The 20,515-nt window shown below is 42.5% G+C and overlaps 5 protein-coding genes across 9 annotated transcripts in view; 3 read left to right on the top strand and 2 right to left on the bottom strand.

Annotated features, from left to right (window-relative positions):
- Positions 1-339: 339 nt before the first annotated feature.
- mrpl44 (mitochondrial ribosomal protein L44) lies at positions 340-3,024 on the bottom strand. The gene is made up of 4 exons (XM_062386631.1): positions 2,809-3,024; positions 1,429-1,897; positions 1,154-1,332; positions 340-964 (listed from the first exon to the last, which is right to left on the bottom strand). The coding sequence occupies exons 1-4, from the start codon at positions 2,982-2,984 to the stop codon at positions 790-792; spliced, it is 999 nt and encodes a 332-aa protein (XP_062242615.1). The 5' UTR covers positions 2,985-3,024; the 3' UTR covers positions 340-789.
- A 1,695-nt stretch (positions 3,025-4,719) lies between these two features.
- LOC133952151 (dynein axonemal assembly factor 1-like) lies at positions 4,720-6,708 on the top strand. Its single transcript, XM_062386471.1, has 2 exons — positions 4,720-5,761; positions 5,841-6,708. Exons 1-2 carry the CDS (start codon positions 4,882-4,884, stop codon positions 6,683-6,685), a joined length of 1,725 nt encoding a protein of 574 aa, XP_062242455.1. The 5' UTR covers positions 4,720-4,881; the 3' UTR covers positions 6,686-6,708.
- Positions 6,709-7,261: 553 nt separating this feature from the next.
- Positions 7,262-9,235, top strand: LOC133952150 (dynein axonemal assembly factor 1-like). The gene is made up of 2 exons (XM_062386470.1): positions 7,262-8,258; positions 8,341-9,235. Exons 1-2 carry the CDS (start codon positions 7,352-7,354, stop codon positions 9,189-9,191), a joined length of 1,758 nt encoding a protein of 585 aa, XP_062242454.1. The 5' UTR covers positions 7,262-7,351; the 3' UTR covers positions 9,192-9,235.
- A 1,051-nt stretch (positions 9,236-10,286) lies between these two features.
- mffa (mitochondrial fission factor a) lies at positions 10,287-14,774 on the bottom strand. Of its 5 annotated transcripts, none has more exons than XM_062386460.1 (8): positions 14,563-14,774; positions 13,815-14,025; positions 13,340-13,509; positions 13,171-13,262; positions 12,114-12,278; positions 11,198-11,254; positions 10,950-11,034; positions 10,287-10,860 (listed from the first exon to the last, which is right to left on the bottom strand). In XM_062386460.1, the coding sequence occupies exons 2-8, from the start codon at positions 14,017-14,019 to the stop codon at positions 10,729-10,731; spliced, it is 906 nt and encodes a 301-aa protein (XP_062242444.1). In that variant the 5' UTR covers positions 14,020-14,025; positions 14,563-14,774; the 3' UTR covers positions 10,287-10,728. The 5 variants fall into 5 exon arrangements, with proteins under 5 accessions (XP_062242444.1, XP_062242445.1, XP_062242446.1 ...); XM_062386461.1 differs by having other exon boundaries at positions 13,343-13,509; XM_062386462.1 differs by lacking the exon at positions 12,114-12,278.
- A 4,228-nt stretch (positions 14,775-19,002) lies between these two features.
- LOC133951285 (multiple epidermal growth factor-like domains protein 6) overlaps positions 19,003-20,515 on the top strand; it is a 59,708-nt gene continuing 58,195 nt past the window's right edge. The window contains exons 1-2 of the mRNA XM_062385132.1: positions 19,003-19,085; positions 20,107-20,241. Coding sequence (XP_062241116.1) covers positions 19,003-19,085; positions 20,107-20,241 — 218 coding nt within the window. The remainder of the gene's footprint in view (positions 19,086-20,106; positions 20,242-20,515) is intronic.

Genomic DNA, 20,515 nt, shown 5'->3' with positions numbered 1-20,515 from the left:
GAGACCGCGTGAGGCGTTCTGTACGTGGAGTCGGGTGTAAAATAGCAGAAAGGGGCGTGAATCATCTTCTTTCCAAAAAGTAGAACCCTCTTTGGTTGTTCTGACAGTCCACCGCTCGTCTTCAGCTCACCAGCGCCACCGTGCGGATTATCACGATCAATGGGATGGGTGGGGTGCTCTGGGGTTTAGTGTGTATCAGCATTTTAATTTACTAATATCTCAAATGTAATGAGTTTTAAGGTTAGTGAAATGAAAGCATAGCATAATTATGATTTGAAGAAAATATAACACAATTTATAATAATGTATAGAAACATAATTATAATCCGAACACATACAATTGGTTTGGATGTATACATACTTTTTATTGAGCAACATATTACAACAGAATAAACCCAAATAAACCCATGACAATTGTAGTATTTACAAGGGCAGGCAGATATCAGGACGTTATGTGATGGACAGCTGAACCAATAGGTTACTAACCAGGGCGGTGGAGTTGAGTTTTGATTATGTTGTACAATGTATTCAAGAATGCTCCGATTACTGTGCAGTTAATTTGGATCATCAGCATATATCCAACAGAATCATTGTGGTGCGCCGTTGGACTGATGTTCACCAAGTTACATGCCAACCTTGTTTCCGTTGTTCCTTCCTCATAATCCACAAAAGGTCCGGATTCCTCAAACAAGACGTACTGAATCTCAAATGATTTCTGAAGTAGATTCAAGCCACTTTTTCTGCGTGACTTTATCCTTTTAAATGAATTCCGGCAACAGCTGTGACTTCCTTAATTGCTGCTGACGGCCTCAATTAAAGGCTGCTGATGCTGCTGCTGTGGCGAGAAGTCGAAGGGTCTGCGGTTCTCGCTGTAGCCATAGAGTTTTCGGAGGGCCACTCGAGCTGCTTCCTCTTCTGCTGATGCAAGCGTCTCTCCTGGACCCTGAGCCAGAAGCTTCTTATCGCTGAAATACACAGGTGAGCAAAAACAAACAAAATCAGCAACATCGGAAAATAATAAACCTCAGAAGCACAACTTGTAATGTAACTTGATTTTTAACACACGCCAGCTCTAACTACCAACAACTTGTTCTATTTAAAAACTGTATTAACTAATACAATTTGGGTAACGGCCTCCATAGCAGCATACATACCTGTACAAGCCGACAAAGTACAGTGGCAGGACAGTGCTGGCTCCAGCAGACCTGATGAGGCGAGGCTCTGGCAAAGCTACATTCCTCTTTGTAAGCTCCTCCACCAATAGTCCCATCGGGTCAACCACCTTCCACATATCAAACAGGTCCTTTCCTATCAGCTGAGTCACCATGAAATCCTACAGAGGGGACAGAAGGTAAAAGGTGAGCGAGTTCAAGAAGACAGATGTTTTTCTCGGTGGAGTCTTTGTGATCCTGTACACCAAGCCTCTTACCCTGAGGAAGAATCCTGCTCGCTCGGCCCCACTGCTCTCCTGCAGGGCACCGATCACGGCCATGAACGTCGAATGGAGCACGTCATCAGGAACAGGGAATTCTGCGCTCATGGTTAACTCTTCAACGCCGAGATTTCTAGCGACATAGGTCACAACCGTTGAACTGGTGAGGTGCCCGACGATGCTCTCCACCCCCTCGCTCGGCAGGCTCGGGAAGCTGGCCCTGCACCAGTCTGTCAGGAGGCTCTGGGTGAAGCTCACCCCCTTCGCACTCAGCTGAATGTTATCTCTCAGAACCAAAGCGATGGTCTCTGAGTCCACGCCCAGCCCCCGTCTCCTCTCTTGCTCCGCCTGCAAGTAACATGGGTTGACGAATGCCGTCTTCAGTAGCTCCTGGGAGAAGTTCTCACGGAGGCGGGTGCTGAAAGCCTGAACCTCGGCATGGTAATCCCACAGAGGCTGGTGGGAGCTGAAAGAAAGTCAGACAGAAATGGTCTTCTTCTGCACGAGGTGTCTTAACTAGATATTACATACTTGTGAAGACTGGCCAAAGTTGGTTTAATGTTTCCTATGACGCCATCATCAAACCCTTACAAAGAAGGTTTGATATTTTACAGGTTAAACTTATTAAAAAAACTAATAAACAAATACAACCCAATATAACTTAACTCTTTGGTACACATTATTACAATTATATCCTTATGAAATGCTTATATAAGCCAATTCCATCAACCAATCAATAAAATGGTTGGGCCAAAACTTTGGCGAAAAGTAAATATATAAATAACAAAAAAGTGTTTTGAGGAAATATCAGCTCAAAACTATTCAAGATTTCCCCCCACCTATCTAAAGGTGCCAAGATCCCAGCAGGGGTGGGTTCATATTGTGCCACAGAAAAATCTGCTGCAGTTACCGTCCCTTGTTCAGACTCAAGTAAAAGTTTCCATATCAGAGCATACAGCCAATGCTGACACCGATATAGCTTTAAAAGGCTCATAAGCCTACAGGCCATTTTTATTAGTCAACAGATATGGACAGGTCTCAATGATTTATATATATTTTAAGAAATAAGGAGAACATAAAATGTTATGACTGAATTGTTATCAATGCAAAGCTTTTCAATAAAAAATTGGGGGCCCCAGGTTTTTGCCTCCCTATGAGTGAAGGCCCCATGATTGCTAACTACGCCCCTGGCTTCACTTTAAAAGCAGTGGACGTAGTAATAACTCACGTGCTGCTGAACAAATCTGCAGAGAAAAACGTGTTTAATGCAAATATAATGTAGTGCAGATCGATCCTGTAAACAAACACATCCGGACACATGTCAAATCCAAGAATGGCCTTGAAACGCTCTCTGGTGAACTCTCGGGTGATTGTTACCGTGGCTTCGGCGGCGGCGGCCCCTCCAGCTTCAGCTTCTTCGCCATAAGGTACGTGTAGGCCTTCATCCATCGCTTCTTCTCTCGGACCTGTGTCAGCGACACGTTTCTGCAAACACGCTGACAGTGAGTCGCTAATGTCAGCGCACCACGACTCAGTATGAACCCCGACGCCATGTCTGTTCCCTGACGGCGGAGTGCAACGGCTCAAACGGTCCGAGGCGCAACGAGGAACAACATCCGGCCTGTCAGACGTACCGGTCCTAGCGTCACCATGGAAACTGACATAAACGTTAGCTGCACGAGCGGAGGATCGTTGACGTTTATCTTTTAAACCACTAACAAACTGAAATGAATACAAAGTACAGATAACTTCAGTACAGATAAGTTTGTGATTTATTCAGGAAGATCTGGACTAGTTCGTGAACGTTTACTTACTTGTTATTACAGTTATGGTGTCATCCCTTTACTTATGTTTTATTCTTTTCTACTTTCTGTGCTCGTATATATTGTATTTTAATACACCCGAATACACAAATACAATTTTCTGTACTAAATGGCAAGATATATTGTTTGTTTTTTTCAGACAGGCATATATATAGGATTCCTAATCTATGTCACGCTTCAGACTCCTCACAGTGACACAGGTAACAAATAACAAGAAATCCAGTCTCCATGGAAAAAGAAGTTGACTAGTCAGCACATAATACAGATGACCGCTTTGGCTACCCACACTAGGTTTCCCTAAAGATTAAGGAGAACAAGGTAGAAATATTATTTTTTCTTCTTAAGTATTGTGTGTGTCCTCATATTGATTAGTAATTGTGTTTTTTGGATTGCGTTTAAAAATTCAGTGATATTACTGTTGGATACATGTAGGCGAAATTACGGGTCAAAAACCCTGAGGCAACAATCTGCAACATGTGACAAGTGGACACTTCACTGCTTTAACATCTGTACTGGTATTTCCATATGTATATTTATGTAGTCTTGGTCAGTGGAACATGAGGCTTAATGACTGAAACACTGCTTTCTTTTCAATGACTTACATAAAAGACTCAAATTTGTTGTGACTTTACTGCTCTGTCTGAAATGATGATGGTGAGATGCTGTTATTATCATTAGCCAAATAATGTCCGTGCCTTGTGAACCTCAAAGATTTTGTTAGTATTAAATTCACTTTAACCCAGTCTTTACTACAATACCATTGCCATCAGTGACACATGTAAAACCTGCTGTTTGTGTCTGTTGTTGCAGCTCTGTAGCCCTCTAAGGTTCCATTATTAACATTTACCATCACTGACACAATGTCATTAAAATAGACAATGCTATAATTTAGTACTCTTATTTAGTTACTTTGATCTCCATTTGTACAAATGACTCAAACATAACAAAATACAGGCGATTATTTACACATTTTGAATGTCTGTTTGTCATCAAAAGCTAACATTATTTTAGTTTTTCAAGTTGTACTCGAAATAACTGGTTCGCCAGGAAAGTATAAATAGCCGTTTGTTTCAATATCAATACATTGCACTTTATTTTAACAGGATAAGCCAACCTGGATCCATATTGCTGTCCATGGAGTCATTGTCAGTTAACTCAATTCATATAAATACTGAAGACATGAGAATAAAACTTCGTAGTAGGTCAGTAGCTGCTTGTTTTGTGCATCTTTGTTTGTCATTTGTCTAGTATATGCACTGATGCTTTTACACCATATAAGTTCATATCCCATAACAAATATTTAGGAATTGAAGGAGTAACAATAAGTCTAATGAATATGTTCTCATGGATTTTAGTCTATATGACTCCTTGGAGAATGCCTAAAAGATCCCATCAAAAGGAAATAATTTGGGCCAAAGTCAACTGATGATAGTAAAACTGTAAATGGTTTGTATGCAATTAGAAAGTAAACACTGTCGTGAGATCAAAGGCTGCAGCCTCTCAACAGTTTGGCAGCAAAGGCAGCTCCCTTAACATATCAGTGGCGGTTTCTGTTGACACCGGAAGTGCCTCTACAAGCTTCTGCTGCAACGATTTGAGCTTGCTCTTACTGAAAGAGGCAGATCAAATGGACGGGGGAAATCCTGAACCAACTTTTGCTAAGAATGGAGTTGATGCCATGATGGAGGATGGAGGTCAAGAGAACAAAGAACGTGAACAAATACTGTCATGGCCGCGGATGACTAAGAAGTTCCTGAAGGATCACTGCAAGCAGAACAAACTTTACGCTACGCCTCGCCTCAATGACACACTGTATCTGCATTTCAAAGGCTTCTCGACCATCGAGAACCTGGAGGAGTACACAGGACTCAAGTGTCTCTGGCTGGAGAGCAACGGCCTCCAGCGCATCAAGAACCTGGACGCTCAGACTGATCTGCGCTGCCTGTTTCTCCAGCAGAACCTCCTGTCCAAGCTGGAGAACCTCGAGCATCTGAAGAAACTCGGCGCCTTGAACGTCTCGAACAACTACATCCAGAAAATAGAGAACATCTCCGGCCTCCAAGGCCTCACCACTCTGCACGTCGCCCACAACAAGCTGAAGACCGTGTTGGACGTGGAGCACCTGAGTCAGTGTTTGGCGATCAGTGTGTTGGATCTGTCTCACAACCTGTTGAATGACCCAGAGATCCTCCACGTGCTCGAGGCCATGCCCGAGCTTCGAGTGTTGAATCTGATGGGGAACGAGGTGGTGAGGAAAATCCCAAACTACAGGAAGATGGTGATTGTGCGCCTCAAGCAGCTCACCTATCTTGATGATCGTCCAGTGTTTCCCAAGGACAGGGCTTGTGCAGTGGCATGGGTGGCGGGAGGGCTGGAAGGGGAGCGCAAAGAGAGGGAGCTATGGGAAACACGAGAGAGGAGGAAGATTCAGGACAGCTTGGATGGCATAGCAATGATTCGGGAGAAAGCTCAAGAGAGGCAGCGGCTGCGAGAGCTGCAGGAGAAAGGTGAACAAACATCTCATAATTTCCAGATAGGCTGTTGTGTGATTAAGATGATTAAAAGTGTCTGTCTTGTTTATTTCAGGGGAGACTGAGGTTTCCACTTCTGAGGAAAACGACCCCCAGATTTGGACTTCATCTCAAGTGAAGATCGAGGCCTTTGTGCAGAACAGCCTGGATGCACATGAGGAGTTCTTGCAAAGTCAAGCAGCACACACACAAAAACCAGAGAGGGTGCATGTAGAGGCAGATCAGACAGGTGAAGGGTTGGAAAGGGAGCAACTAGAGAAAGATAATCAGTACAAATCAAACAAGAATCAGCGGCTGAGAGAGGACAAAGAAGAGCAAGAGCAAGACGGTGCTGCAGAGATTGTGTCTGAGACAGAGAAAGCAGTTGATCACAAACAGCAACAGAATCAGTCACATTCAATCCAGCAGACAAACATGAGAGAGAACGGAGAGAAGGAGCAGCCTCCTCTGGTCAGGGCAGCTCCTCCTGAAGCAGAGGAGGTAGCACCTCCACATGGTCCAGGTCCGTTGGTGACAGAGCTTCAGGATGAAGAGCAGCTAGAAACCATCCTCCTCCCACTGAATCGCTCACTACACATGGACGACCTGCCCGATCTGGAGGACGTGGACGATGCAGACTTCACTGCAACGTTCTCCTCACAGCAGCTGTTCAAACCCATGATAGAGGTCATATCAGGAAGCAGCGATGAGGATGAGCCGAGCGGAAACCAGAACGAGAGCATCACCACCATGAGTCCAGACGCAAGTTCAACTTTCACTGAAGTCTCTGAAGATTCTTCATCTCTGTGGTATCCGGGGGATCAAGATGCCCCCAAGCCACTGATATTTGAGCCGGTGGGGAAGACAGAGACAAACCAAGTCCCCTCCCCATCACGCTGCCTGATTGAGGAGCTCGACTGATACTTTCAAGTTTGAAAAGAAACAATCTCACTGTAAAACTGTGAAACAACAGAATAAAATGTTCTTATTCTGGTCAGTGTTCTTGTGTTTAACTTTGGAGGGGCAAATTATACTTTTATACCCACAGTAAAGCAACACAAATGTTTATAACTAGATTGTGAACAAACAATAGCTAAAATGACTTCCTGTCAGTTGTCAGTGCATCTAGAGAAAAAAAACTATTGTTATCACATCTTTATAACAAAGACATTTTATTAACCATAACTTTATTATAAATAACTGCATAAAAAGGCTCATATCAGACAATATTATCGTCTGATCGATATTTTGGTCAGACTCAACAAGAAAACGGACCTGTGTCAACGACACGTTTCTGCAAACACACTGATAGTGAACCCCTGAAGTCAGCGCACCACAACGCAGTGTGACACCTGACTCCGTGTGGGCTGACTGAGAGCCGAGTGCAGCGGCTTAAAATGTCCGATGGGCAACGAGGAACAACACCCGGCCTGTCAGATGTACCGGTCCTAGCGTCACCATGGAAACAAACACAAACTTAAGCTGCACGAGCGGATGGTCGGTGGAGTTCATCTTATAGACAACTTACAAACAGACATTAATACAAAGTAGAGATTACTTCAGTTTCTTTTGCTGAATTGAAAAGCAATGACAGGAGATAAAGATGCAGCCCAAACGGAGGGAGGAGATCCTGAACTATCTCCTGCTAAGAAAGAAGTTGATTCCATTATGGAGGATGGAGGTCAAGAGAACAAGGAAAATGAACCTAAACATTCATGGCCGCAAATGACTAAGAAGTTCCTGAAGGATCACTGCAAGCAGAACAAACTTTACTCTACGCCTCAACTTAATGACACACTGTATCTGCATTTCAAAGGCTTCTCGACCATCGAGAACCTGGATGAGTACACAGGACTCAAGTGTCTCTGGCTGGAGAGCAACGGCCTCCGGCACATTAAAAACCTGGACGCTCAGACTGATCTGCGCTGCCTGTTTTTGCAGCAGAACCTCTTATTCAAGCTGGAGAACCTGGAGCACCTGAAGAGACTCTGCACCTTGAACGTCTCGAACAACTACATCCAGAAAATAGAGAACATCTCCAGCCTCCGAGGCCTCACCACCCTGCAGATCGCCCACAACAAGCTGGAGACCGTGTTGGACGTGGAGCACCTGAGTCAGTGTTTGGCGATCAGTGTGTTGGATCTGTCTCACAACCTGTTGAATGACCCAGAGATCCTCCACGTGCTCGAGGCCATGCCCGAGCTTCGAGTGTTGAATCTGATGGGGAACGAGGTGGTGAGGAAAATCCCAAACTACAGGAAGATGGTGATTGTGCGCCTCAAGCAGCTCACCTATCTTGATGATCGTCCAGTGTTTCCCAAGGACAGGGCTTGTGCAGTGGCATGGGTGGCGGGAGGGCTGGAAGGGGAGCGCAAAGAGAGGGAGCTATGGGAAACACGAGAGAGGAGGAAGATTCAGGACAGCTTGGATGGCATAGCAATGATTCGGAATAATGCTCGGGAGAGGCAGCGGCTGCGAGAGCTGCAGGAGAAAGGTGAACAAACATCTCACATTTACCAGATATTGTGTGAATGTGGATTAAGATGATTTAAAGTATCTGTCTTGTTTCATTTCAGGGGAGACTGAGGTTTCCACTTCTTATTCTGAGGAAAACGACCCCCAGATTTGGACTTCATCTCAAGTGAAGATCAAGGCCTTTGTGCAGAACAGCCTGGATGCACATGAGGAGTTCTTGCAAAGTCAAGCAACACACACACAAAAACCAGAGAGTGAGCATGTAGAGGAAGATCAGACAGGTGAAGGGTTGGAAAGGGAGCAACTAGAGAAAGATAATCAGTACAAATCAAACAAGAATCAGCAGCTGAGAGAGGACAAAGAAGAGCAAGAGCAAGACGGTGCTGCAGAGATTGTGTCTGAGACAGAGAAAGCAGTTGATCACAAACAGCAACAGAATCAGTCACATTCAATCCAGCAGACAAACATGAGAGAGAACGGAGAGAAGGAGCAGCCTCCTCTGGTCAGGGCAGCTCCTCCTGAAGCAGAGGAGGTAGCACCTCCACATGGTCCAGGTCCGTTGGTGACAGAGCTTCAGAATGAAGAGCAGCTAGAAACCATCCTCCTCCCACTGAATCGCTCACTACACATGGACGACCTGCCCGATCTGGAGGACGTGGACGATGCCGACTTCACTGCAACGTTCTCCTCACAGCAGCTTTTCAAACCCATGATAGAGGTCATATCAGGAAGCAGCGATGAGGATGAGCCGAGTGGAAACCAGAACGAGAGCATCACCACCATGAGTCCAGACGCAAGTTCAACTTTCACTGAAGTCTCTGAAGATTCTTCATCTCTGTGGTATCCGGGGGATCAAGATGCCCCCGAGCCACTGATATTTGAGCCGGTGGGGAAGACAGAGACAAACCAAGTCCCCTCCCCATCACGCTGCCTGATTGAGGAGCTCGACTGATACTTTCAAGTTTGAAATGAAACAATCTCACTGTAAAACTGTGAAACAACAGAATAAAATGTTCTTAATCTGGTCAGCGATCTTGTGTTTAACTTTGGAGGGGCAAATTATAGCTTAGTAAGGCACCACAAATGTTAATTAATAACTAGCTTGTGTAAACGTACATATATACAATAGCTAAATAACTTCCTGTCAGTTGTCAGTGCATCTAAAGAAAATCTAAATTTGTTATCAAATGTGTAATTTAACCATAATCTTATTAACAACAGCATAATATTTAAACCAAATATTTAGAACTTAAGATATTTGAGGTAAAAGTAAATAAGAATATATATAGTAAAGTAGAAAATACTGAAATGTTTATCAAAAGCTGCATAGAATGACACAGACACAATAATTTGTCCATCTTCTTCCTGTGCTTAGTTTTTCATGTTGATCAACAGGTAATCCAAATCAATCCTTCTTCTCAGGAGGTAAAAAAATAAAACAAATTACAAAAAATAAGATAACAGTAAATATATGAATAATAAATTTTCCTCACTTTCAAATTTTTAGCAAATTTTGGTAAAAATGTGAGCATGCTAAAGCCCTCAAAAAGCCAAGTAATTTCCCTGAAAAATAATAATAATCCTTACAATTTCAATGGGGCCTCACTGTCTGTCAATGCATGTCAGTGCTCGCGCCCTAATAAACATAAATGCACTGTCTTATCTTTCTTTGTCAACCTTTCCATTGATTTGAATAATTTATTAATCACAATGAAAATAAATCGGGCATGTTTATGAATGTGTAGAATTTGGCGCAGATCCAAATAAAAAGCCGGAGCAAGTGAATATAAATGTGGTGGCTGAGGTATGCCCTTTTGCCTTTCTGGTTCAAAAGAGGTTTTCTTAAAAGCAGATACCAATAAGCCTGTGGTAGGCTCATATCAGCCAATATTACCGTCCAATGGATGGATTGATCAGACTCAACCAAAAAAAACCCATTAAAGAGGAGGTTACACTTCAGATAACAACCTGCGAATCGGAGAGACACATAGTTGCAGAATCATAATTATGTGCATCACATGCTTCAATAAAAGCACAGGACGGCACATCATGTATATGGCTTTATTTAAGGTTCAAGTCACGTACGACTCTCACTCGCATTAAATATATTCAACATTTTACAGCCCCAATTCTTTATTTTGGTAAACTACGCTGTAGCTCTGGATCACTCCTCTCCAAAGCTCTGAGTGACATGAACAACTATTTACAACAAGTCATGCTTAGCATTGAGAAATAAGATCTCTAATACAAAACAAAGCACATGAAAACAGAAAAGACAAGAACAAGCCAAGAGTAAAAAAATAAAACTGTACATGTATTAAATAAACAAAAATCAAAAGATATCAGCCCTGTGCCCAACAAGGCCTTGAACACGCGTCAAGGTCTTCAACGCACAGGGCCGGAGTGCAGCGGGCAGCTAAAGTTTGACACATAGAATAAGGATATGTACGTTCTCTTGTCAAGGTGATTGCAGAAAACACAGAACGGCTCTAACGTCGCATCCACACCCAAGTGTTGACGAGCCAGAAGGCTACGGAGACCGAGTACACGATCATCTCCCGCTTCGCTCGCTCCTTGTTCTCCTCTTCCAGATGTTGGAGTCTCCGGTTTAACTTGATGAGCTACGGATCAATCAGGAACAAACCATCATTCACATGGCTTTGGTGCTTAGCTCCCACGCACAGAGATAATGAATTTCGAATGAACTAACCTGACGTCGAAGTGTTGTTGCATCAACCACTGTCAGATCATCAGGCCCGGCGTCCAGCGATGCTTCGTAAGAGGATAGTGCAAGCCTTGGGGAAATAATTGACATGATTCAACCATTCGCAGCAGAGTGTATTTCCAAAAAAAGCACATTTACACATGACCACCAGGGTTTGATCTGATATCTTGAAATGAGAGTGTAAGATGAGGCAGATGAGAGGGGAACAGATTGAAGAGGCCAGGTGAGGTTACCTGGTTTCATGCAGGGGGTTGGAGCCTGAAGCTGACCCCCCTCGCAGAGATGGTTTGCTGAAAAGGTCGGGAAAGACAGGATTGGGAGAGGGAAAAATAAGAGAGGTAGAGAAACACACATGGTACAGTGCTGCACACACAAAGACACAACCTGCCTCGTCTTTTGCATACATGCAAACGTTGTGTGAAATCAACAGACTAATTTTAGTTTTGTAATCCTTTTCAAGGTTACAAAAATTCTAAAAGCACTTTCCAGTTTGAAGAAATCATACTCTTACAAAATGTGGGGCTAATATGGGTAATTTTGCAAATCATATTTCTGAAGTGTCAGGAGTTTTCTTTCTGCTTTCACCTCATCCAGTCCCCAGGAGGGCAAACAGTCAAAAGTTCATCGAGCTGCAAAACTCAGAGGAATGTGTACGTGAGCATATTGAGGTTCTCTTTGCTTGGTAATGAACTCCTATGTTCTACACACTGTCTTAGTTTATTTTCTACTGTTTTTGTTTTTTAACTTCTCCTGACCCATGAGCACTTTAAAAGCTTTAAGCAACGTGGGCTGTGCCTTAGCGTTAAATGGACCAGTTTTTTGATTGTTATTTCGGACGACGAATCTAAATGAAAGAGTTCGAAAGGTCCTGGCAAAACTGAAACAAGCTGGTGACGAGGAAACATCTACACATCATTCTCTAATAGATGCTGTATTAATATTGTTACTAAGAGTTTGAAAATTGTTGAAAGTGATCATATTATGCCTGAGGCTTTTACACAAACACCCACAAACACGACGTGAAACCCTCTAAACATCGGGAGCTCAAGAGTCTGTAGTATGAAAATATCTGCACTGTCCTCTAATATCTGTTAAGACCATTCCAGCCCCCCTTTAAAGTAAAATATGACCCGGGTATTGGGAGGTCACCTGCGAGGGTTCTCATCCAAGACCTCCAGGACCTGCTGGTAGGCCCGACGTGTGGTGGACTGGAGGAAAGATAATACGCCGCTAGCGCTGTACAGGTTGTGCTCTTCCTCGGTCACGGTGAGAGGGAGACAAGTGTGGATAGTGGCTGGGGGGGACGGGGTCGCACTGCTCAGTGACCACCATTAAGAGCAGCCAATCAGAGGAAACAGGGAAGAAAAAGAGGAAAGAGGGGAGGGAAGAAGGGGGGGAAGAGAAATAAGGAAAAGAAACTTTCCTAAGAAACTGCTTACTGACTTGTAAACATCTCAACTGAGGGAAATGGACTAAAATCAATGTTGCAACATCAGCAAAAGATCAAACCTGCCCACAACTGCTTTACTAACATAAAATACAACGCGGACACAAAACAGAAATGAAAGAGGGGACACGATCTAAAGGCAGCGACAAACAAATTGGAAATCTGCATCTTAAAATTTCAAGTTTGAAGGAAAGCAGAATTCTATAACTCATAATTATGTCAAAAACCAAGACCAACTCTGATATCTTTAAAGTATCAACCTAAAAAATAAAACTAGGACTAAGAGTACGACAACATTCAAATAAACAAAAGTTTTCCAGGTGTGATTGACATCTAAACAGCTTCTGTCTTGAAAATGTTTCTTTTCATGTTCTCCTATTTTTCAAAGATGGAAGTGTGGTCTTATGTGTTTAGACATTAAATAGCTAAATTGACCCCTTTTGCCCAAAAATGTAAGTTATTTAGAACAATTACAAATGTGAATACTATGGAATGAAAAGTGAGGAGACTCCTTTTAAATTGTGAGTTAATGGAATAGTGTCATTGAAAAAAACCGCTGCATTGACACTCAATGCCAAAAAAAAGCTGAAAAACAAAGCAGCTTACAACACCAGTGACAACAAACAACCAGCTGTGTCCCACAGACAAAGGGACAGAGCACAAAACCAAAAGAAAGAAGCAGCATGCTGGTGCATGCATGAAGGAGATATGAGGGAGCTAGCCCAGGTGTAATGGTGCCATGTCCACGCCAATACTCACGATGAATTATTTTTCATCGGCTGACTGATCTGACGGGTGGGGGTGTTCTCACTGGCTGAGCGTTCTCGTCGCACTCGTCCTTGAGGCCGCAGCTAGATGCAAAAATTGACAACTGGTTTATTCAATGCTTCTTTGTAATAGAGAAATCATTTGTTTTTTTATAACCTACCACCTCCTCATCGTCCGGAGCCCCCTGCTGCTCCTCTTCCATGAAGTCCAGGGGTCGCTCATTGAGGGTGAGGACTCTGGGTGGTGTCTTCAGTGAAAGGGCTTCAAGTGGTGTTGACTGGATAAGGTCGAGATCTCTAGGTCTGGAGTACTGGGAATCACTACTGTCTCCTGGTGGAAGTAGAAGTAAAAGAGTAAAAGTGGAGTTGGCAGAATGATACAACGATTGGAAAGCAGCCTTTAGAGGGTCTTTGTGTAATTTCAAGTCTTAAATATGATTCATAATACTTATGTGTGTCAGGTGCCTCTAGGAGAGGGATGGACAAAGTCCTGAGCCACTGGTAGAGGGTTATCTAGTATCTTCCAGTGGCTGTGACTAAGCCAAATAACAGCTAGATAACACCCAGGGGACAGTAACTAATGAATTGCTTGCAATAAAGGACTTTGAACCACACATCATTGGATAGCAAACCGACCTGAAATCACGATTCTCTCTGGCACTTGCATTAAGACGCTGCGGGGGACCTCTTGGGATCCAAAGTTAGGGTCCTCGTTGGACACTTTGAGCATCTCAGGGATGCGCATCCTCTGACTGATCCCCTCTGTGTAGTCCAGCTCATACTGGATACGGTTCATCTCCGCCATCTCTGCCGTGGGGGAAGGGAATGCTGCTCCGTTCATTTGGCTCTGAGGAATTATCACAGCAACACAGAGTATACAACTTGTTGGGAAATGATCTCAATAGGTGTTCGGACGGTTCGTTCTGATGCTCTGTGCTGCATATCTGCTGATCCATCTTAATAAACTGATAATCTCCTGACACACAAAACAAGGATCTAGTCAGGAAATGGTTATTACTGATGCAGCTGATGAGCTTCAGGGAGGAGAAAACACATCATATGACACCAAGGTAGTGTCTCATGATGGAGGGAAGTGAAAGGAGGCTACAGGCACCAGTTTATCATCAGCCTTGTTGACAGCAGTTGTGAGCCTGGTGCTCGTACTCGAGGACATTGATATAAACTGATATTAAGGTTAATTTAGACTGTGACGCCGCATTGACCAATATCGTTATTGTTATACGTATTAATAAACTACGGTTGACCATCTCTGTGGTTTAAATGACTGTCGGGTTATCTAACAAACCCCCAAATCTCTGGTTCCTTTTGGTTTCGCATCACATTAGCGCCATTTCAAGCTAACACGTTAGCTTCGGTTTCTTACCTTGTTGCTGAGGACAGCGACCTCTCCGAGTAACAGTTTATGTGTCTGTCCCTTAAGAGACTGGAGATCAGTGTAAAGACTCCGTGGGGTTGGGTTAAGTGTTAGTGTCGCAGATGACGAATCTGTCGAGCATCACTTTGTGTTGATGTGAGAGAGGAGCCTCCTCTCTTCCTTCTTCTTCCTCTCCTTCTTTTGCCCGGACTCCAAACAGGAAGTGGCCAAGCTTGGGAGGAAGCTACGTCACTGGCATCAAGCGCTGAAATTAAAAGCAGAAATGTCATATATTTATCTATCGTTGGTATAATTAATTAGTTTCATTCCATTTTATCATTATTATGTATGCCTATGCATAAAATGCATTTGCCATATATATTACTATTCTGTTTACTTTGACTTCTTCCTTCGTGTGAAATTCCGTCCTGCTACTCCTCCCGAAGTTTTCGTCGTAAACGCACGAAACATACAAAACGTGTGGCTTGGTCGGTAATGGTGTGTTATTCTTTTTACGGTTCGCAAGAAAATCAACAAACAGCAGGGGGGGGGGGGGGGGGGGGCGACATTCTCAGAGCTCCAAGTGCAATTGGCAAAATAGCCTATATGGTTCAGCACAGCGACATAGATCACCTTCAAAAGGTCATATCTCATCCAAAACAGTTAACTCAAGCTTCAAAACCAAATCATTTTCTCCTATAAATAGTCAGTGCCCCCAAAATGAAAAGTTCCTTCTCGATTGCTGTTGTTCATCTCTCTCGAAAAAAAAGACGTTCTTAAAGCTTTAAATACATTTGCCACCAGGCACCTGCACAGACACTTTTGGTGGCATTTGCTCCAACCAAAATAGAGGGCACCCATCGCCAAAATTATTTATGAAATTGAAAATAATAATAAATAAATAAAAAACACAGTATATATATTTTTGTTAGCAAACTAACTAAAATTATCAATTTTAATAAACAAACGAATAACAGGTAAAAACAGACAAAATAAGGCCATATTGAATAACCAAATAATATGTTAGGGTTGGGGTTAGTGATGTGATGGGCTCCTCTGGACCAGGTAGGGCTACTGATTCTCACTCATTTGTTTTACAAGTTGATGGCCTGATCCCAGATATAAGAGGGCTGCTACCCTGAGCTGCTTGCTGCAGTTCCCCGTCCTTCTGCTTTTGGAGTCTCTCTTTTCTTGGCATTATGCTGCAAATTTTATAAATGAGATAAATCAATGTTGTGCAATAGAGTGACTTACATAATCTCTATAAAGCTGACAACACAGTACACACAATTTGTTTTTACTGTTTTCGGACAGAGTTGAAGCATAAGCAGCATTACACTAGTAATATACCACAATATAGACTGTCATGTAGCTCAACTTAAGACCTTCCTTTCATTTCAATTATTACTATTTTAAATGAAACAAAACTAGTGAACTTGTCTAATTTGTAGAACAGTAAAACTGCCTTTAAATTCTCTGTCTGTCTGTCTGTATCTCTCTCCTCTCTCTCTTCGGTAAACATGACAAACGTCAGTAAACAGATGGACAAGGCTTTGAAATCACGGAGTTTTTTGTTTGTTTATTTTTTAGGAAACGTCGGACCAGTTGCGACGTGATGTTTTCAGTGGCGCTATTGTTGTGGTTCATTTATCTCCAAACAACGTCGGGGGATTGCACAAACACCATCATTACCTGTTTGTCTGGTGCTACGGGCATTGTTGTGAAAGTTCTCACCTCTCATGAACTAGTTCATAGTTCAGTTAATGTCATAGTTTTAAGGTGGAAAGTGAGAATGAAAGACTTAACTTGTTAGAGAAAACCTTATCCATCACTCCCCCTTGCCTTTACTGTCGGAATCTTTATTAGACAGTGTGTAAAATCCCTCTCTGCTTTCTCTTGCAATCTGTATATGAGACGGAGAGCTGTTGTGTTGCAGGTATGGCCTGCCCCTTTAAGGAAAGTTTGCAGTGTGTGACGTAGTGCACCAGGGTATTGTGGGACAATACGCTAAAAGTGTGTGTATAACGATAAGTGACGGACCACCTAGAGGTGACGCGAGTGTTGCTCCTGCTGTATATCCGAGAAATAAAGTACCTGAGGTACAAGCGCTGCGAAAAGCGGTCCGCTCCTTTCCCCGCCCATGTTAAACACTTGGGCTGTTCTTCCCGGCAGCGTAGTGCCGGGAAGAACCAGGAAGCGCCGCGGCCACACAGACACACACAAGCACATAATCTCCTGTAGGGGGGTGGCGGATACAGGCTGCGTACGTCAGTCACCTGTGAAGACCAGCATCATTAACCACTGAACCATCGTGGAGAAATTATGATTATTATGAAAAATTAAATATAAAATCAAATATAAAATCAAATATAAAATTTAATTTAATTTAACTGTCAGTATGGCAGTGGACCATAGAAATATTCCTCATGTGCACATTTCAATCTTGGCTCAGTCCTTTGACACTGATTGGTTGCAGTAGATGTTTTCTTTCCAGAATAAAATGTGTATCAAACAGAAAAAAGATTAATTCAAGGTTTCACATAAAATACTTTATTGCACTCATACTACCATGGAAATTGTTACAGTAATTGCCATACATCCTGGCTACAGTAACAGAAAATGTGTACAGCACAATATACTGTCAAACAATAGGCACATGGAAACTAAAATTAGGTATAGCCTACACTAACAACACATACAGTAAGAAAGTAAAGCAAAGCTGGAGTTTGCTTTACTTACCAGAGTCTTCCTCTTCTTCTTCGTCCTCTTCCTCGAGTAGGCAGTTGCCCTTGGCCGTTTCCCTGGCCAGGTGCTTCCATGTTCATAAATTGTACTGAACTTGGTCAAGCTCTAGATATTTGATGGAAGCATTTATACTCCTGTGTAGCACCAGGAGTATAAAGTCAGCTAATTAAACTTACTGTGTGATTAGTGATCAGATGTGTGAAACTCCACCTTGACTAGTAAAGTTCTAGTTGCACCTGAAAATTAAGCCGATGATCCAAGAGATCCATATTACAGTATATACCATCATGTGTTTCATGGTATTATGTGCCTGTAAGATGTTGACAGTGGAGTAAACTATTGTGCAGGTGATGATGTACACAAGGAAATGATGCCTACATGTTCTGCAGAGAACGACCACTTGACTGAGAAGCGACAGTCAGTTTAGACCAGAAAGATATATTCAATTGGTAATTGGGCAAACAGAAGGCAATCGTACCTAACCGTTGGCAAAGGTGTGCTAAATCATTGGAAATTTGTGCAAGCTGTAGGCAAATTTACCTAACTGTTTGCAAGGATGTGCTAATACAGTTCCAATCTGTTGTGAACAAGTGCCCAGTGGTTTGGAGGTTTGCACGTGTTGTTTTGAGAATGTCAGTTATGTTTCGTGAAATGAGCCAAAGCAATGGAGCTATAAAACTGTAAAGTGCAGAAATACTAGATGTGGATGTTTCTCCTTTTTTATGTTTTTTTATTTGTTTCGTGTCCATCATATATTTTTTTAATTTGTATTTTATGTATTTGACAAGACTTATATTATATATGCATAATAATTTATTTATTTTCTATTTATTTTACAACAAAAAGTTGAAATAACATAATTTGAAAAAGATACATGGCTTGATGGATCGATGCATGGATGGATGAATGGATGGATAGATAGATAGATGGATAGAAAGATAGATAGATGATAGATAGATAGATAGATAGAGAGAGAGAGAGAGAGAGACAGACAGACAGACAGACAGACAGACAGACAGACAGACAGACAGACAGATAGATAGATAGATAGATAGATAGATAGAAAGAAAGAAAGAAAGAAAGATAGATAGATAGATAGATAGATAGATAGATAGATAGATAGATAGATAGATAGATAGATAGATAGATAGATAGATATAAAGATAGACATATTTTAATAAACATTGACAATAAAATATATGCAACAAAATCGTAGTCCTGCCCTTAGTTCAGTAATGCAAACTGCAAATGTATTTCGGTTTCTTTTCCTTTTTTAAATTCTTCGATACCACATTACCTTTGACAAACAGGCTCCTACTATTTAACATGTTATCACACGTCATGTTTATTCAGAAGATAGCCTTGCTGCCTGTGTTAATATGTGAGTAGTGCGAGCACAGGTTGCTGTGGCCGGGGGTCTGAGGAGCTGGCCCCCGCAGTGATAGTGGGTGGTGCGTTTCAGACGGAGCCATTCAAAGGCTGCGATTGACATGAGACAAGTCTGCTTCCACCGGTGCTCGAGGAAATCACGCCCGGATCTCTGGACACATCCAAACACAATCGTAGATTCTGAACTTCGCCCTGTCGCAGGAGGAACTCGTGTAAACGTCAGGATGCTGCGCTTCATCTGATGCTGGACTCAGAGGCTGCACCGACTGTGACCGAGCACTTCTCTTCTCCCCGCGTCTCTTACAGGCTGAAATCATGCTCCCACAGACCATCATCCTGTGGGTGATATCACTCAGCACCGTGCACGTCGCATCATCTCTGCAGCTGCAACCGGACATGTAAGTCATGTGTCTTAATTTGGTTTTCCACCGTTTTTATTTGCACTTTAAAATATTGTATTGAGGTGGTGAATGAGAAAGATTTAGTTTCTTACTTTGACATGCTTTGAAATACGACAAACGCAACCTGTCGAGTCTGCACTCAAAATAACAAATATTCACATAAAGCTCAAGTTGAACTAATGATTCAACTTTTTTGTTGCTTTACGCTACTTTACATTTTATACTGTCTAACGCCCACTAGGAGTCGCTATTTCAGGCCCCCCAATAGGTTGAATGTGTATTTTACAGCACTGATATAACATGCTTCTGCATAATAGCTTCCAATGGAATGTATTTTTTTATGAATAGTCTATTACTCTAGCAGAGGTTTCCACATATAAATAGAGCGTGTTGGACAGGATGGAAGAAGTCGTTTTCATCAGCGGAGGAGCCGAATACTTCCTCTAATTAACTTCAGGCTGCTGTGTATTAAAGCCAGATGGTTTTGTGGAGGAGGACACACTTCTGGACAGTTTACCTGCACTCACAACACAGATGGACACAGGCTACTTATGACTGACTCATGTACCTGCACGACAAACCCCCAGGCTCTTTAATGAACATGCACGTGAACATGCTAACAGTTCTGGAGAACACAGACTTAATTTCCCACAGGATTTCAGTGGTTGTTTATTGGGTGCAGTGGGCAGCGTCCACAAAACTGGGACTGTTTCCCCCCCCCCCCCAGCATCTTAATCAAGCACATTACCACAACCAGGAAGCTGTGTAATTATCTGACAAACACAGTGTTTGATGAGGTGATGTTCATACAACTGAACATGTGTAGAACATTTGGAAGCTCTCAACTCAGTCGACTTTGTGCATCAACATATTATTTATAGTAAAGACAAATTAAGTACTGACACGCTTGTTTAGAAAGTCATCAAAACACTACAAAATTGTTTATTTTAAGAGTATATTTAATTTCTCTGCCCATCACTTTCCCTCGCTCTTTCTCTTTAAATGTCTTTGTGCACAGGCCAAATGTTTGTGCGGATCAGGAGTTGTCCATGCTGGGGGCCCCTCAGCCGTGTGTCCAGGCTTTTACCCGCATGGTGAAGGTGTGGAAACAGGGCTGCACCAACCACAGATGGTGTATGGGATACGAGAGGAGGTAAGAGCAAAAGTATTCCAACAGTTTATTATGGATCCTCACCCAAGAGCAACAGTATAGTGAGTGGAGATGGATATTACACATATTACACATATGGATGGATTTCCAACTATGAGTCTCCCTTGTTCAAATGCATTTGTCCTTGACTCGAGTAATAAGCTCCACTGGAATGAATGGAGCTGTGCCTCTTTGTGAATGACGGATGGATCAAGGAAGAGAACATCCCTATTTAATTAATCTGCTCACTGAAATGAGAGATCATAACCTTGTAGTC

This window comes from Platichthys flesus, chromosome 4, assembly GCF_949316205.1.
Source record: "Platichthys flesus chromosome 4, fPlaFle2.1, whole genome shotgun sequence".
Classification (NCBI taxonomy): Eukaryota; Metazoa; Chordata; class Actinopteri; order Pleuronectiformes; family Pleuronectidae; genus Platichthys; species Platichthys flesus.
Note: the sequence above shows the minus strand (reverse complement) of the source record. Positions and strands in the feature narration are given on the sequence as shown.

What these genes read in the sequence shown, in the direction of transcription:
- mrpl44 (XM_062386631.1), bottom strand. Translation starts at nt 2,984, where the DNA reads ATGGCGTCGGGGTTCATACTGAGTCGTGGTGCGCTGACATTAGCGACT. An exon ending in CCGCCGCCGCCGAAGCCACG is followed by an intron (nt 1,898 to 2,808) that starts GTAACAATCACC and finishes ACTTTCTTTCAG; the next exon opens with CTCCCACCAGCCTCTGTGGG. An exon ending in TACTTTGTCGGCTTGTACAG is followed by an intron (nt 965 to 1,153) that starts GTATGTATGCTG and finishes TGTGTATTTCAG; the next exon opens with CGATAAGAAGCTTCTGGCTC.
- LOC133952151 (XM_062386471.1), top strand. Translation starts at nt 4,882, where the DNA reads ATGGACGGGGGAAATCCTGAACCAACTTTTGCTAAGAATGGAGTTGAT. An exon ending in GCGAGAGCTGCAGGAGAAAG is followed by an intron (nt 5,762 to 5,840) that starts GTGAACAAACAT and finishes TGTTTATTTCAG; the next exon opens with GGGAGACTGAGGTTTCCACT.
- LOC133952150 (XM_062386470.1), top strand. Translation starts at nt 7,352, where the DNA reads ATGACAGGAGATAAAGATGCAGCCCAAACGGAGGGAGGAGATCCTGAA. An exon ending in GCGAGAGCTGCAGGAGAAAG is followed by an intron (nt 8,259 to 8,340) that starts GTGAACAAACAT and finishes GTTTCATTTCAG; the next exon opens with GGGAGACTGAGGTTTCCACT.
- mffa (XM_062386460.1), bottom strand. Translation starts at nt 14,019, where the DNA reads ATGAACGGAGCAGCATTCCCTTCCCCCACGGCAGAGATGGCGGAGATG. An exon ending in AGAGAGAATCGTGATTTCAG is followed by an intron (nt 13,510 to 13,814) that starts GTCGGTTTGCTA and finishes TACTTCCACCAG; the next exon opens with GAGACAGTAGTGATTCCCAG. An exon ending in CAACAACACTTCGACGTCAG is followed by an intron (nt 10,861 to 10,949) that starts GTTAGTTCATTC and finishes ATTGATCCGTAG; the next exon opens with CTCATCAAGTTAAACCGGAG.